At 38.1% G+C, this 17,278-nt stretch overlaps 1 protein-coding gene across 4 annotated transcripts in view; it reads right to left on the bottom strand.

Annotated features, from left to right (window-relative positions):
• Positions 1-3,528: 3,528 nt before the first annotated feature.
• The window catches only part of LOC141791930 (glutamate receptor 4), a 220,000-nt gene continuing 206,250 nt past the window's right edge, over positions 3,529-17,278 (bottom strand). Inside the window, exons 14-16 of one of the 4 annotated variants that reach the window (XM_074672644.1) lie at positions 14,969-15,083; positions 11,663-11,800; positions 3,529-4,527 (exon numbers count right to left, since the gene is read on the bottom strand). In XM_074672644.1, the coding sequence (XP_074528745.1) occupies positions 4,363-4,527; positions 11,663-11,800; positions 14,969-15,083 (418 nt within the window). In that variant the 3' untranslated portion in view covers positions 3,529-4,362. Of the gene's footprint in view, positions 4,528-11,393; positions 11,801-14,968; positions 15,084-15,693; positions 15,809-17,278 lie in introns of all 4 variants that reach the window. The other 3 variants (XM_074672643.1, XR_012598340.1, XR_012598339.1) reach the window with 3 other exon arrangements.

Genomic DNA, 17,278 nt, shown 5'->3' on the forward strand with positions numbered 1-17,278 from the left:
ATGTGTTATCAGCCTATTAAGTGTCCGCAGGTCGTCCCAAACTGAGTCAGAACCCCACGGGAGGCTCTAACACTTCATCCTTAACACTCAGAGCATTAAGGCGTTTTATTTTTAGGAGTTTATCCCTCCCCATGGAGGACCAATATTTATAATCCAGGCAGCTTTCTACCCACTGACCTCTGGTTCATGGGGCCTCATGCAGTTTGTGTTTGGAGCATCCTGAGGTTTGACCTCAGATGTGAAGCAGGAAGTGAAGATAAGACATGAGTCAGAGTTTCCTCTGATCCCAGAATCTTAAAACTTCACAGTGACAAACTTCAGAGGTCATAATCTAATAAGTTCTTAACATACATACACTAAACACAAAATTGGTGGGCGTACTCAGTTGAGACTTGTGATTTTAAAAGTAAAGTTACATGGTGTAAATTTTACTCAAGTATGGATAAAATTACACACTTGAAAAAAATACTCATGAAACTACAAGAACCAAAAAGTCTACTTAATTACAGTATCTTAAGTATTTGTAATTCATCACTTCCACCTCTGCACTATATACACTCCTAAACACATTCATGCATACACACATACATATGAATAGGGATGGGTACCTTTCACATTTGAAATGATATAAGCTAAAAAAAAAAAAAAATCTATCAAGTGTTTTTGTCTTATTTTAGGTAAAAATTGTCTCTTATACTTGATATGAGCCACATCCAACTGGTCAGCCCAGAAAAATGATTTAAGTTATTTATAGACAAAAATAAGGTCTGAATTGCTTGTAAGAAGTAAAAAAAGATTGGCCAATGGAACAAGAGAAAAATGCTCAAAACTAGAATAATGTGTTAAAACAAGTAACTTTTCTCTTGTTTCATTGGCAGATTTTTTTCAACTTGTTACAGAAACTCAAACCTCATTTTTGCCATTAAATAACTTGACACAAGACTTTTTTCTGGACTGGTCAGGTGAATGTGGCTCATATTTAGTCTAAAAAGACATTTTCTATTGAAAATGAGACAAAAACACTTAATAAGATTTCAGGTGGTTTTTCAGTGTAGTACCCAGTACCTGGCAATCGATATCATTGCTCAACGGTTACAATTTCCGGCACTTCACTGTGTGTTAATGTGGTAATAAATATTGATTTTTTGAATAATAAAATCTCATTTTTTTCATTTTAACATCTTTTTCTCAGTGTATAAACTTGTTATGCTGTGTTCATGTCCAGCATGGAAAATCTCCTACTCTTCCACTCCCACACAGTCACAAGGATGTGTCTAGGTACCGAAACATGATACCGTTTGATTTTATGTAAACTGGTACTCGGTACTACAGACGGAATTTGGTCAGTACCTGTATACTTATACACAAAGACAGAGGTATATACAAGTAGGGATGGGTACCAAATTGGGTACTTTAGCAGGTACCTACCGATCTGTGAAAAGTACCAGGTACCGATTCACAGAAACCTATAAGGTACCATGTTTAGGTACCTAAATGGATCCTTATGGCTGTGACGGAGTGGAAGAGTAGGCTATTTTCCACGCTGGACATGAACACAGCATTGCAAGTTTATATATCGAAGAATAAATATGTAAAAATGAAAAATTTATATTTCATTATTAAACAAATAGATTTTTTTTTTTTACCACATAAACAGAAAAGGTACGCAAAAATTAGAACCGTGGAGTACGGTACCGGGCACCAGTACTGTATCATTTCAAATGTGCAAGGTACCCATTCCTAAATACAAGTTTGTATGAATATATGAGAGTGCATTTGAGTATGTAATTGAAATAATTTGAAGGGATGGGTACCAGATCAGGTACATTTACAGGTACTGACTGAATTCTGTCAAAAGTACCAGGTACCGACTCACGTAAAAACGAAAGGTATCATGTTTAGGTACCTAAATGCATCCTTGTGACTGTGAGGGAGTGGAAGAGGAGGAGATTTTCCATTCTGGACATGAACACAGCATTGCAAGGTTATATATTAAAGAACAAATATGTTAAATTGAAGAAAATATTTATTTTTATTTATTGAACAAATTGATATTTTTTTTACCATAAACACAAAAAAAGTACCCAAAACTGGTACTGTTGAGTACCAGTACCAATTGCCAGGTACTGGGCATCAGTACCATATCGTTTTAAATGTGAAAGGTTCCTATCAGTAGTAATGTGTGCATGTAGCTGTTTGTTTATGAGTGTATATGTCTGTATTTATATGTTTATAATTGTCAGTGAGTATGTTTGCAAGTATGTTCATGTGTATGTTTTGTTTGTGTAGTAATGAGTGTTTGTGTATCTGTGTGTATGTTTGTATGTACCTATGTGCAAATTTATGCATGGATTTATGTTTGTATTTGTTGGTGTGGATGTTTGTAGATGTGTGTTTAGTTTATGTGTATCTATGTATGAGTGTTTGTATCTGTGTTTGTGTCTGTTAATGTAAGTATGTTTGTATGTAGGTTGTATGTATGTGTTTATGTAGGGATGAGTGTGTATAAAAAGCCCCAGTAATTTAATTAGTTATCAGCTTGAGTTGTGGATCTGTTTCCGGAAGGCGTTGTGATTTATGGTCATAGCCTCGATCAAGCCTTGAACATCAGCACAACCCATGATCGATTGTTAACTCTTCACCAAATAACCACACGGCACATTGCAATTTAAAATTTGATTTTACTTAAAAAAGTTTAAAATAAAGATGTACAATTGAACCAAAAGAAGACGCCATATTACACTTCAGCTCTAGAGACAGATGGCAGGACAGAAAGGCATGACCTGAAATATTTCCCTGTCAGAGCAAACCTGTCGAGAACCGGGAACGCACAAACAAAAACATGTAAAACCAGCCGCGCCGCTGGCCGACCGGCTGAGGATGTGGCGTCTTGTTGGCTATTGCAGATTGTCCTTCGGTTGTTTAAAAGAGATGAGGACACTTCAGACGGCGAGACCGGAGCAAATCCATCTCTGCTACAGCGAGTCCAGCCTCCCCCGGAGGATCCACAGTGTTTCTGATCGAATTGTTCAACACGGACCAAACATGGACACTTTCAATAACATAGAGCAAAAGAAATGGCATCTTTTTAAATTTCTTCTGGACTCACGTCTCCACACACAAAATGGCCTAAAAGATCTACCCAGACAGGACTGGACTGTCGACATTAAAAACCAGGAGACGGACAACTTCTTCTGACGCTTTAAGTACAAAAAATAGATCAAAGAATGAGAAAATAGTCGTAATCTGATGGCAGAAACTTGGTTTATAAAGCTCTACTCATGAGCGACTCTCTGGGTCTAGTCTGCACAGTGAGGGGGCGTGGCTTAAGGGTTGGGGGTGGAGCTACTTAACATTCATCGTTGAATATATTAATGAATTTGTATGTAACAGGTATCAGAATATCTGGGCAGTCGATACCCTTCACATTAAGAGTTTGAATGTTCCTACATTATACAGATACATTTTCAACACGTTACAAGTTTTAACACCGCCGTCCACGCGTCTCCTCCTTCAAGTGGCATCGTCTTTTTCATTATTGCGATGAATAAAATCTTTAAAGATGATTTACAAAAGAACTGTCTGTCTGTCCACTACGGTATCTGCTATGTACATCTGTTTAAAAAGCAAGCATGTTACACAGTCGTCCCTATGTACAGCTAAATTCTTCATTTAATTTTCACGGAATATACATATTTACTTATTTTCACAGTTTCTATGTTTGCTCTTATATTCAATATCAATAGATTTCTTTTTCATAATTATGAATACAAATATTTTCTGTCCTTTCCTCTCGGCACCGGGCTACAACTTCCCCCAGTGTTGATATCTCGCGAGATTGTTGTCCTTGAATGCTGCACACACACACACACACACACACGTGTCTGTGTAGTAAACACTGTTCAGTTTGAAAACAATCGTGATTGTGGTTCAGTTTTTTTGTGTGTTTTTTTTTTGCCAAATCACAGAAATCTCCCCAAAAATGCACAGTTTTCAGTTTCAAGTTTACAGTTTTCTGGTCTTCTTTGTTATCATGTGTCATGATATTAGTCATGTCCCTCCTCTCTGGTCCTCTTCCGGAGTCTGAGCAGTTCCAGCGGATTCCCGTGAACCTTTGATTCAAACGTTACAAAAATGGAGATTGTTCTGCTTCTGGTTTCCACAGATTTCTGAGAGAAATCATCGATGCGACCTCAGTCAGTGGGTTTGTTTTTGCGCCTCTTACGGTCCCGTCCCGCCCACTCTGAGGTGACCAGTTGCGTTTCTGAATCCGGTTCTTTTGTGGGTTTGTTTCTGGTGGTTTCGGAGCAGTTATTGTTTGTTCTCTTTATTGGAATAAGGCACTTGAGAGGTTTTTGGTTTTCATGGGAGCTCAGAGGACACCAGGGCGAGGCCGGAGCTCTGTCGCAGGGGGGGTCCGGTGTGGACGGCCTTGGGACAGTCGGGTGTCAGCACTCGGCCGTTCTCGCCGACGCTGCCTGTGATGGACAGACGGGCCTTGTTCCTCATGGCCTCTGTAAATGTTAGCTGAGGAGAACAATAAAGAGAGAGGTTTGTGTACAGAGCAGAGACAAGAGGAGCGTCACAACTGCAGATTGGAGTTTTAGATGTCTCACAAAGATTATTGTTTTGGAATTAAACAGAAAAGGGTTGTTTTTCCTGAGAGGCAGAAGCCATTATTTCGAAATGGGAGAAAACTAATTCATCTCTTTCACAGTGTGTGTAGAAAATGTTTGACTCATTCTTATAATCATGGAAAAACATAAATTTGCAGCAAACCATACAACTGAAACTGAACTTGTTAAACAACTAGGTAATAAAGTTAGTTTCTGTTAGCATTCATAGTCAGTAAACAAAGTGGCACACTCTTAAGTTTCGGTTTCTGATAGAAACACTGTGAAGAAACATCCTGTCCTGCAATCCAGACACAAGAGCAGAGCTGGTGAGAGTTTCTTTAACTTATTAAGACCAGACACTTCTGACTGTAGGTCATTTCAGATGATGTCATCGTTTTCAAGACATATAACTCAAAAAATGAGCTGTGTTTCGTTGAAATACATGTGGAGGGAGTGGAACGTTTGTGGTAATTTTGATTATTTTTTATAAAAAGCTTTTTGACAACTTAGATGGACGACAGTGTCTGAAATGACCTACACTTTGCATCAACTCTCGAAGGGATAAATGCAAATACGTCTCCCAGCAATTAAGGTATTTAGAATAAATGTTGCAACCAGTCTAGATGAGCTAAGTAGTCGATTACTTTAAAGTGATTAAGTATGATAGGGGCACCAGTGTTCAAAGTTTTAATTTTCAACCTATCAATGTTGAGCTCAGAGAACAGTGAGACTCTAGCTCACCCTGTAAAGATCTTACTGAGCATAACCACCTGATCACTGTAGTATACATTGATCCCTCAGTGATTAGTCTTGGTTAATGTGCGGCATTGTTTGAATACTGACCTTTTGTTTGATGTTGCTCTTAATTGGAATTGATAATTCAAATAGTTGGCCAAATTTCTGCAATCAGTTTTTGGTTTATTGCTCTAAAAATCAGTGAAACTGTTCTGGTCTGAGACGTTTGTCTTCTGTGAAACTGACCAACAACTGACCTCCACTGCAGAACAGACACCATGCTGTATGGTTAGCATCTACAGCTACGTTTTCTCTTGATTAACATCCTTTAACTGAAGAAAACATTGTTAAACTCTTTTTTTTTTTTAAACAGAAATTTAAAAATGAGCTGACGTTTTTTGAGCGACACTGCTAAATCTGTAAAGTCTACGTTTTGTTTTTGAGCCTTGGTTTACTCAGAATGGGAAAAATAACCTTTAAATTTCCAGCAAACATAAAACAAGCAACTGATAATAAACATTAGCTAATGCAAGAAAGTATTGGAGAAACAGGCTCATATTCTGGATCTATTGCCAGATCTTATTTTGCAGTGAGTGGAGTCCCCCTCTGCTGGTTGTTAATAGAAATGCAGGCTCAAGAGACTTTCATGCAAACTACTAAAAAAATAATAAAAAAAAATAAAAAAGAATTAGTCATAGTTACTTGTTACTTTCCAAAAAAAAAGTAACTGAATTTCTCCTTCATAAATGTAATTAGTTACTAGTAAAAGTAATTATTGTGTTACTTTTCTGAAAAACCTTCAATTTTGTAAAATAATTCAGTTTTTAAGCAGGTTTTTCTCTGGGACATAATGTTTACATGTCTGTTCTTGTTTTTTTTTGGTTTGTTTGTTTTTTCATCTATGATTTTGAAGTGTTGTCTGTTTATTTCCACCCTGAAAATGCCAGTTTTAACCCAATTAAATCTGCAGCCCCTGTCCTGTGTCTGGCTGAGCTATCCAGATCAGATAGACCTGCCAGCTCCACTCCCGACTTGTGATACCCCCAGATTAACCCCTTATCTTTAAGTCTACTCCTGTCATCTCTGATTTTTTTTTTTTCAAGCCAAAACAAGTCGTCTACTTGTGCCTTACATTAAAACCTGGAAAAGCATTCACCCCCCTCTCCCTGGAGTTGGTTTGATCCAAAGACGCCGCATGAGATCCTCTCTGACTGAGGTTACACAGACGCTCACAGGTAGCTGTTTGATATTTGTAGCTGAAAAGTTGACTTTAGCATCAGCTCTTTGTTAAAGACGTGTCGACATGATTGTTCTCATCATTACTTGTGCGTCTGACGCTTTTCAAAAAAGTAATTGATTAGATTACCCGTTACTGGAAAAAGTATGGCGTTAATAACATCATCATTTTTATTGCTGATATTCCCAACTTGATTTTTTTTTTTTTTTTTATATTTTGAGCACTGGTCTGACTCAGCCAGTAACCAATCTTCCCTCTTCATTTAGCAGAACTAAAACTCCAATCTGCTTCAAAATCACATCAAAAACAGTTGAAACAGCCTCACGATACAAAAACAGAACAGCTGTACAGTTAAATATGTGTACAGTATGTAGCCACCACAGAGTCAGAAACACCTTTCATAGCCATTCAGTACAGGATCAAGCCAGCCCCAAACTACCAGGAAGTCTATTAGCCACAGAGTTATTACACAGTGAGTGATAGTTGCAGGCAGAGGGACAGGGAGGCTGACTAAGCAACAGAGAAGCTAATGAAGAGTTTGTGCTGAAGTGCTGATGGGGGACACATAACCACGCTGGACAGATACACACCGAGTGTGAGAGCATATCTGGAAGTCTAATGGTCGAAGACCTGAGGGAAATATCCGCAGGAAACAGCTCACATCAATAAAACCCGCTCAGCTCAGGAGAAACTTCTCTGAAGTTTGCTTTGGCCTGGCGATGTATGGTGTTTAAACATGGTGTCATTATATGGGTCTTCCTGTGTGCTCAGGGCTGGTCTCTCATTAAATTTGCTCTGTGGCTGTAAGGTGAGGGGATATTGTTACTGACAGACTGGAGACAGTGCATTCCCTGAGCTGCAGCATGTACTGAGCAGGAAGTTGGAGAGTGTTGAAGCCCTCACAAGGATGTAGAGAAGTTTAAATGGTTTGCTGTGACAAAACAAAGCAGCGGGTGTTAAAGGCTTCGGCTCGATGGGCGAATGCGCTGCGCTTTCATGAAATGTCCTCACAGGTGTAGATTACTGTGTACAAGTAAGACGTTGGTCCTCATTTAACACGCCTTTTCTGCCCATATGCTTTGAGTCCAGGGGCCTGTTTCAGGAAGAAAGAGAATAATACACTAACAAACTTTAGGGTTTACTCAAGTTTTAAGTCATGGCGTTATTTCCTCAGGCTACGTTCACTAAGACTCTTCGCTTTTGTTCAACGTGCTGCACATTGAGTGATCTCAGGTGTTTTGATCCTGGAGCTCTGTGAGAATAAAGCTGGTATAAAATGATGGGTGACACAACCGATCCTCAAAAGTGAAGCCAAAATTGTTGGAGCTTTCAGTTGATCTTGAAGCCTTTTTCTCATAACATCATAAAAGACAGATCATGAGTCGAATGATAAAGTTAAAATAATCATTTAATGTATATTTTTCATGGCTTTCTGTCATTAAAAATGTCTTCTTTTCATGCTGAATTACACCCAAGTGTTCCCCTTCCTGAGAAAATCCTTTGATAATGAGGAATCTTATTCAAAAACTGAAACCTGGACTCGCTCTGTGTGAGCTTCATCCGATTATTTATGGGCTGATGTGTTTTTATTCATTTATTTTATTTTTTTAAGTTTGTCTATTTTTTGACAATGACTTCAAGAATCAAACTCTTCTCAGTAGATTGTGAACGTTCAATTTCTGAATCTGCGGAAACTGGGATTTGCTTGAGGCGAATGAGAGTTTAAAGAGTAGAAAATATTTTAAAATTCCCTCATTTTTTCGGACATATTAGTTGTGCTTTACTGATTGCTTCTTGGAGACCAATAACATCCAAGACTTTGCATTTCTTTTGAAAGAGTTTTACGTATGAAATTTAAAGTCTTCTTGTCCCTTGAGGCCTAAATACTTTATTTTAGAGCAAACGCTGTAGTCGAAGTATTAATCAGCCCTGTGCCTTTGTGACCTAGCATCTTCTGTCAAATAGCTGCAAGTGACTAGTAGCATATATTTCTAAAGATTTAGTGTCTAGTACATATGTAGCAACAAATATCTCCTCTTATTTGTTTTTAAAAATATATTCATCCACTCCTAGAAAGGTACATCCTCTGACGAATGTGTCTCAAAGCATGGTAAACTCCTACAAAAAAACTGAAATCTTATCAAGTGTTTTTGTCTTATTTTCAGGAGAAAATGTCTTTTTAGACTTAATATGAGCCACATTCACCTGACCAGTCCAGAAAAATGTCTCATTTCAAGTTATTTAAAGACAAAATGAGGTCTGAATTGCTGTAACAAGTTAAAAACAATCTACCTATGAACCAAGAGAAAAGTTACTTGTATTAAAATATTATTCTAGTTTAAAGCAAATTTTTGAACATATTTTTCTTGTTTCATTGGCAGATTTTTTTAACTTGTTAAAAACAATTCAGAACTCATTTTTGTCTTTAAATAACGAAACAAATACAATTCTGGACTGAAAAGTTGAATGTGGCTCATATCGAGAATAATAAGACAATTTTTACTTAAAATGAGACAAAAACACTTGATAAGGTTTCAGGTTTTTGGAGTGTGGTGTGCAAACTTTTCTACTTGTTGTCATTTACTCTTTTTGTCCAGCACCCAGTACTTCAGGACCAGGATGTGTGTGCAACCCTAACCCTTGTTAGAGGGTTTGTTTTTTTTTGCAGGAAAACAAAATTTTGCTAGCCAATTTTATAAGCTAACGGCTAACACTTTAGATTTTTCTTGTTCCATTGGTAGATTTTTTTTAAACTTGTTACAAGCAATTCAGGCCTAATTTGAGTCTTTAAATAACTTGAAACAAGACATTTTCTGGACTGGTCAGGTGAATGTGACTTATATCCAGCATAACAAGACAACTTTTAGCTAAGATAAGACAAAAACACTTGATAAGATTTCAGTTTTTGAGGTGTAAAAGAAACTACCTGAATTACACTTACACTAAAATCTTATCAAGTGTTTTCATCTTAATTTCAGTATAAACTGTTTTTTTAGACTTAATATGAGCCACAGCCACCTGACCAGTCCAGAAAAATGTCTTGTTTCACATTGTTTAAAGACCAAAGTTAGTTCTGAATTGCTGTAACAAGTTAAAAAAAATCTGCCAATGGAAAAAGAGAAAAGTTACTCGTATCAAGACTTTTTTCTAGTTTCAAGCTAATTTTTTTGTTACATTTGTGGATATATTTAACTTGTTAAAAACAATTCAGACCTTATATTCGTCTGTAGATAACGGAAAAAAAAATTCACTGATCAGTAGATATTGATATTGAGTATTAAAAGACAATTTTTACTTACCATAAGACAAAAACACTTTATAAGATTTCAGTCTTTGCAGTGTGTCACTGTTTTTCATATGTGAAATCCTTGGCCAGCCAATCAGAATGAACCCCCGTCATTCAACTGAGAACCAAAACCTCAGTTCCCCAGCGTTAATGTGAAACTAGAGCTTTCCAAAACCTGCACTTTGGCTGGAGTTTCCATGAAACATTGTTTTAAGTGACATAAAATTGCATTTTTGTGTGGATGACGGGCCTAAATGTATAAAAATATATATGCAGTTTCCCAGATCCCTGGGTACGTGTGGACATGGCCTGAGTGCTGCAAAAAAAGTCCCCGTCATCTGATTCAGAAACCATTTGCTTGATACCATTTACTTTACTTGACACTGCCAAAAAACTGAAACCTTATCAAGTGTTTTTGTCTTATTTTCAGTAGAAATTACAAGTTGTTTAAATTATTTTAAAAAATCTGCAAGTGGAGCAAGAGAGAAGTTCCTTATATTAAGACATTACTCTAGTTTCAACAAAATTTTCTAGTCAATTTTTCTTCTATTGGCAGATTTTTTTTAACTTGTTACAAACAATTCAGACCTCATTTTGTCTTTAAATAACTTGAAACAAGACATTTTTCTGGACTGACAAATTGAATATGGCTCATATCAAGTGTAACAACACAATTTTTACTTAAAATAAGACCAAAACACTTGATAAGATTTCACTTTGCTTAGCTACAGTAAAGGGTTATGCATAAGCATAAACCAGACCACAGTTTTAATGATATTTTTACACAAATTATGCATTTTTGTCTGGATCTTCAAATCTTTCCAGGACAAATGTTTGCTCTGAGTGGATAAAGTTTGTCAGGATGCTGATAGAGCTTGCACATACTCTAGCAAACTAACCTTTCATGTCCTCATCCTTTCAGGTTAGGGAAGCTAAATACCTGAAGAAACCCTGAAATTTTTAAACTCACTTCCTAAAGCAGGCCCCTGGTTTTATCAGTAACAGATTCAGTCAATTAAAGCAGCGTTTTAACGTCTGAACAGCTCAGAGCTATGCGCTAAAACTGTTTGGAGATTTAATGTCAATGAAGCTACCCCGTCATCTTTAATTTGCGTAACCCTGCATATTTTATACCCACATTTCTACCTCATTTATCCTGCTTTCCTAGACTGTTTCACCGTACAGAAACACCAGCCATGACTGTTATCTCCACCTGGATTCAGGATGAGTAAATCTTTTTGATTTTGGCAGGAAAATGGGTCACACGGTTTGCTCGCTTGATAAATGAGGGCCAACGTCTGCAGCCACACAAGCTGCGAAGCATTAGAGGCATTAGACGTCATGTCTGAGGATGACTCATCGCTTCCTGTCACATTGAGAAAAAGCTCCAAACGCAGACCAGGACGTCACATGACCACATACTGAGCAGATCAGACAGAGGAGTGGGAAGCGTTTTGCCACTGGTCACGACAGTCAGCATGGAGAAGCTAGCAGCGGGGACACGAGAGGTTTCACTTACAGTCTCTGTGCAGGGAGCTAGGGAGGGAGAGGGGGCAAAGGCTTGGGCAGACCCCCTATGAAAACCCCGGACTACATCTTATCGGCTTCCCCATCGCTGCCGTATGCATTGAAAACCTGGCTAAACTCGGCTAAGTTGGGGATGCTCGGTCTGGGGCTCTGGTTCTGGCTAGGCTCGGGGCTATGGCGGGGGCTGCTTGTGTGGCAGGGGTAGCAGGGATGCTGGGGGAGGTGGTAATTGGGGTTTTGGGGCTGGGAGTGGGCCTCCACCTTCATTCTCTTGGCCTCGTTGCGGGACTTGTAGCAGAATTCAATGAGGGCCACCAGCATGGCGAGGCCCAGGCCCCCGACGAGGATGTAGAAGACCCCCGCCACGTTGCTCAGACTGAGGGCCTGGGACGACTTGTCCTGTAGCCGACGGGGAGAGACAAAAACATCCGCTGTCAGAGGAAGTTTTAGCAGAGGCAGAACACAAACACTCAACATTTATACTTTATTAAAGCACTGATGTACTGAGAATCACACCAGGTTCACACCATGCACAGACACACACACACACACACACACACACACACACACACTCACACTCAGAAAACACACACACTGCACTGAACATTTATCTCTACTCTACATCCTGCAACCATCTTGCCCCAAATGTTTGAGGGAAAACTCCTGAAGGGTGATATTTCTCTGTGCAGATCAAACAGACGTGGCAAACAGAAAAGTGCTGCCTGGTTTAACAGAAACTCTTCTTTCCAGAAACAATGACACTTTTTGGAAAACTCTCTAAACACTGCAGCAATAAGTTTGTCACCCTCGCCAGAAAGTTTAGGTATTATTGATATTCTTTTGTTACATAAGACCTGAAATGAAAGTCATTTATTTAGTAATTTATTGATTTATTTGAGATTTTTGCAATTTTTTAAAGTTTTTTTTGTTTTTTTTACACTTTATTTTTTTTTAATTTAGTAAAAAAAATTAAAAAAATCAACATTTTAGAAATTTTTCAAATTCCAAAACTTTAAAATTTCTGCATATTATAGCAAATTATTTAAGTTCGATATTTTGGAAAAATTTTAGATTTTTTTAAAATGTTATAAAAAATTGGAAAACTTTGCAACTTATTGAAATTTGATGATTTTTGCAAATTCATAAAATTTATGACATTACCAGTTTTTTTTTTGATATTCGCTTTAAAAAAAAAAAAAAATTAAAGACCCACATGTGCAATTTTAATAACACACAAAAAAAACTTCTCATAAAGATATCTGTTTGCTAGATTTTTACCATGTACCCTCCCTGTATGTATAATTGTACGCACTTTTTTGTCTTTGTGCGAAGTTAAAGTAGATTTTGTGGCTCCTGAATGACTTTAAACCAGGTGAGCTGAGGCTAAATGGCTCCTATGAAAGTAAAGGTTGCAGACTCCTGAGCTATCAGCATTACAAACTCTACAGTAACAGTAAGAACCATTGCTCAACAGCGTGTTTAGATAATTTGTATCATGAGGCGAGAAGAAAGTTGAACTTAAAAAAATATTATTGAAATAAATAATATTTATTTTTCTTACAGAGGGTATTGATGATTAAAGACTCTGACACTAAATAAAATCCTGCGTTAACATTTAGTTAAACTAAATCTTCATCCCATCCGTCAATAAAGCCTGCCACCACTCTACTTCACCTCCTACAACATCAACAGCCCACCAACTTTCCATGCACCTGTGGATAACCTCAAGTTTTACAGCCCTGGGAAGATAACTACATCTACAAAAAGACTAATCTGGAAGAAAATACAGATTTTAATTCTGTCTGGATGGATCCATTTAACTGACAAGATGCTGGATTATTTTACATGCATGTGTTTAGACGTTAGCGAACAAAAAAATGACGAGTTGAGTGATATTCCGAACTATAAATCATCAAATTCAATTATTTAAACAATTTAAGAATTTTTGACAATTTTAAAATCTTCTAATTTTTTTTTTTGGCCAATTTTGAAGTTTCTAAAATGTGATTAAATGTGATCTGATTAATATATTTTTCACATTTTTGAAAATATCTAAATCTTGAAAAATATATATTTTTTGCAAATATTTGAAATTTCTGCAATTTTATTACAAATATTAAACTAAGACATCAGATGTACAATGTCATAAATTCAAAAACCTTATTAAAAATAGTTATTTCAATAGTTATTTACCACATTTTTAACTATGTATAGAATTGTCCTATAGAGCTTTACAGTCTTAATTGTTAAGATAAAATAAATTTTGTGGCTAAAAAAGAAAAAAAATCACAGTAAAACAAAACAAAACACTTAAACAAACAAAAAAACATGTTTACAGCCTGTTATAAAAAATGACTTGATTCAGAATCAGAGGCTCAGCCTCTTTCCTCTTTACTATTTTTCCTAAGTATCAAAATATTATTGTTAATTTAATTTTTTTTTTAACTATAACTGGTTGGAGCAACTTTTGGTGAAACTTCCAGGAGACCTGAGCTTTTGTCTGGTGTGCATTATTTTATTTCACCTTGCTATATGGGAAAAGTAAGACCTTATAAGTACAACAACTTAACTTGGTCATGTACAGGAAGTCTGAGGATTTCTTGAGTTCCATATTGTTGTTTGTTATTCGTGTTATTGCACTTAAATACAATGGGGTTTTCTTTCACTTAAATGGGTAAAATGTTGTGATGTCACCAAAAGATGATGTGGGCAGTGTCCCTAATTGTGGCTGATAGGTCATAGCGAGTTTTAATTTGTGCTCTCTGACTAGGATTAGCAGAGAGTCATTGTTTCTGGAAACAGATTTTGCTGCTGATATGAAGTCAAACTATCTGCACGGCTACATAAAACTGAAGGTAAATGAGAAAATAACTTTGAGTAGTTTTGGACGGACTATCCCTTTAATTTCCCTCCATAATTCCTGGCTCTGACTTTCACCTCTTAGCCCCGTTTTATTCAAATATATGCAGCTAATCTGTGTGCGCTCTGACTCCTGCTCCTTCCTGTCACTTATCTCACCCAGATAAATCACCAGAGTCCTTAAGGGGCGTTCAACTTATTACCTCCACACACTAAAGTCTGCCTGTCATGCTCGGTCTCATTTACAGGTGATAGCTGTGTGTGTGTGTGTGTGTGTGTGTGTGTGTGTGTGTGTTCTGCACTGAGGGATCTGATGAAGACGACGTGACTGATGTGGAAGCTGCGTGTTGCTTTGTTTAAAAGCCGGCAGCTCTTCCTGCTCTGCTGCGTCAAACGTGTGGATGAGTCTGCGACGGGCTGACGCGTAGAGCGTCTGATCATGCCCCGGGACCCTTCAGGTGACAGTCAGTGTAAGTGTGAGCCTCCATCTGCAGCTGCAGTGCCTAGCTTAGCTGTTAGCGCTGTGACATGCCTTGTTTCTGTCAGTGTGTATCCCTCAGGCTACGCCTTAAGTCTCTACCTGCGTGTCTGTCAGAGTATGAGGTGTGTGAGTCATATCAGCCAGCCTGCTGTAATAACAGAACAGAACTGCCAGAGTTATGAAAGACAAAAAGAGGAGGGGAGGCTCCCAGGCTGGTGGAGACTGACCTTACTTCCAGAGTCCTTGGGTCCACACTCCCCTTTATCGTACCACCATTTGTTTTTCAGTTTGTCTAAGACTCCTGCTTCACTCAGTTTCAATACGGCAAGGTTTACAGGCGTTCTTCAAATCACGGGGGGCGGGGGAAGGGTTGGGTGGGGAAAATAACATAAATAACATCATAGGACATGTTATTTTATGTTATTCAATCAGAAGAAGCCCAACAAGAGCAGCTCAGTACTCTTCACAAAGTGACGAAGCCGGGATGGGGGCCCCGCGTTTGCTACATGTCTCTTTGCTCATTGGTTGAGATCATTGTTTAGAGGGCGGGGTTAATCTGGAGCTATCAGGGGGGAAGGGGCGGAGCTAACAGACATATAAGCGGGGCCCCGGCTGCATCGCTTTCTGGAACGGGAACATACTGCCGGGACCTTTTCAAAAGCAAACACAGAGACCAGTCCTGTCGACACAAAAGGATTCACCCAGAATCCCAAACATGTGCTGCTAACACATGCTAAATTACATGCTAATGATGCTAAAGCAACAATTTCGCCTTCCCAATTCACCCCCCGTATCAAAGCAGCGTTGTTTTTGTTTCGACAGGGCCCGCGCTCTCTTTACGCTTTAAGTTAACCTCCCAGTCGACCCGGCAGATGCTCCTGTTACCGACAAAAACACATTTCTCTTTTTACCGCATCAACGTTCACATGGGCATAGCTTCATAGCGGCTAACCTTCTCGCCACCGCCTCCGCTGCCACACTCTCCTTTGTCGTACCACCACTTGTTTTTCAATTTGTCCAACAGGCCTTGCTCATTGAGTTTTAACACTGCCAGGTTAACTGCACTTCTTGAAAACGATAAAACATATTTGTGAGAGGGCGTGAGTATGCTGTCCAATTTGGGAGGGGAGGGAGGGAGAGGAGGGAGGGGGGAGAGGGGGAGGAGCAGCATTAAGAGAGAGGGGGACAAGGGTGGAAAAGTGCATTTATAATCACATCCCAGGACCTGAACGCACACTGAGAGCAACTCTTTCCCTTTCAATGAGTGATGCTCAAAAACACGTTGAGTTACAGTCAGGTCTGAGCTGCAGCGCTGCAGTCAGTCCTTAATACTTATTAAACATTTCACTAAAACACAATTACATGAAGGTTAATTATGTCTAACTGATTTGTGAAGCCAACATGCACAAATTAAAACTCTTTTACCCCATTTCAACCATTTCCTTGGCTGAAGTGTTAGACATTAGCTTATAAAATTTGTTATCAAAGTTTTGTTTTCTGCAAAAAAATTCAGATCCAGATCCTGATGACATCATGCAAACGTTGTAGTAGCTGGCTATATGTAGTGCTATCGGCAGCCCGGTGCTCTGATGTATCTGTAGGCTAACGTGACAACAAGTAAACACTGTCAGATTGTAAGTAGTTTAGCACAAGGTTCCTACAGCTCAAGGCAAGTTAAATTTAAGACTTTTTAAGACTTTTTAATGACGTTGGAAATCAAATTTAAAAAAAGTCGACAACGAACCACAATTTAAACAAACAAAACTAATGAAAACACGAATTACCTGGGTTAGAGGCAATTTTGACCCAATGTTTATTTTACATAAAACATCACTTTTTACCTTTTTTTTAACCCCATTTTTACAACTTTATGCCTATTTTGCCCCTATTCATCTTTTTTGGCCACTGTCACAACCATTTTTGTAATTTTTACATGGTTTTTGAAATTTAATTTCAAATTTATTTCTCAATTTTGCTGCCATAATCAATTTTCCTAAGCCACTTTTGGATTTTTTTTGCCAATTTTTCTTCATTTCTTTCTCTCTCCAGGCACCCTAGGTAGAACCAAGACATGCGTCTGCTTTAAAAGTTCCTGGTGCAACCACATCACCGTTTTGTTAGTTCCGCTATTGTGATTACTTGATGTTGCTACGAGAGTAAATCAGGAAATTAATTAGAAAAATAGACAAATGTTACTCAATCGTTTTTTTTACTTCAAACTAACATAAATCTTACCAATGTGTTCAAATTTTTAAGACTTTTGAAATTTGGATTTAAGACTTTTTAATGCCAATTCAGGCTTTATTTTAAGAATTATGAATTCAATGCCTTTTAAGACTTTTCAAGGATCTGCAGGAGCCCTGAGTAGCTGTCTATATGTAGCGCTACTGACAGCCCAGTGCTCTGAGACATGTATGTAATGTGTAACGTTAGTGAATTCTGGTTATGTCCTGCCAGTCATCTACCAATCAGAGCTAACGTAACCTCACTCTTCATTTTATTGATAGACTCTCAAGTTTGAACTGACCACTGCAGAA

The sequence above is a fragment of the Halichoeres trimaculatus genome, unplaced genomic scaffold (genome assembly GCF_033239565.1).
Source record: "Halichoeres trimaculatus isolate MK-OKI-2021-1 unplaced genomic scaffold, fHalTri1.1 fHalTri1_scaffold_6, whole genome shotgun sequence".
In the NCBI taxonomy this organism is placed as follows: domain Eukaryota; kingdom Metazoa; phylum Chordata; class Actinopteri; order Labriformes; family Labridae; genus Halichoeres; species Halichoeres trimaculatus.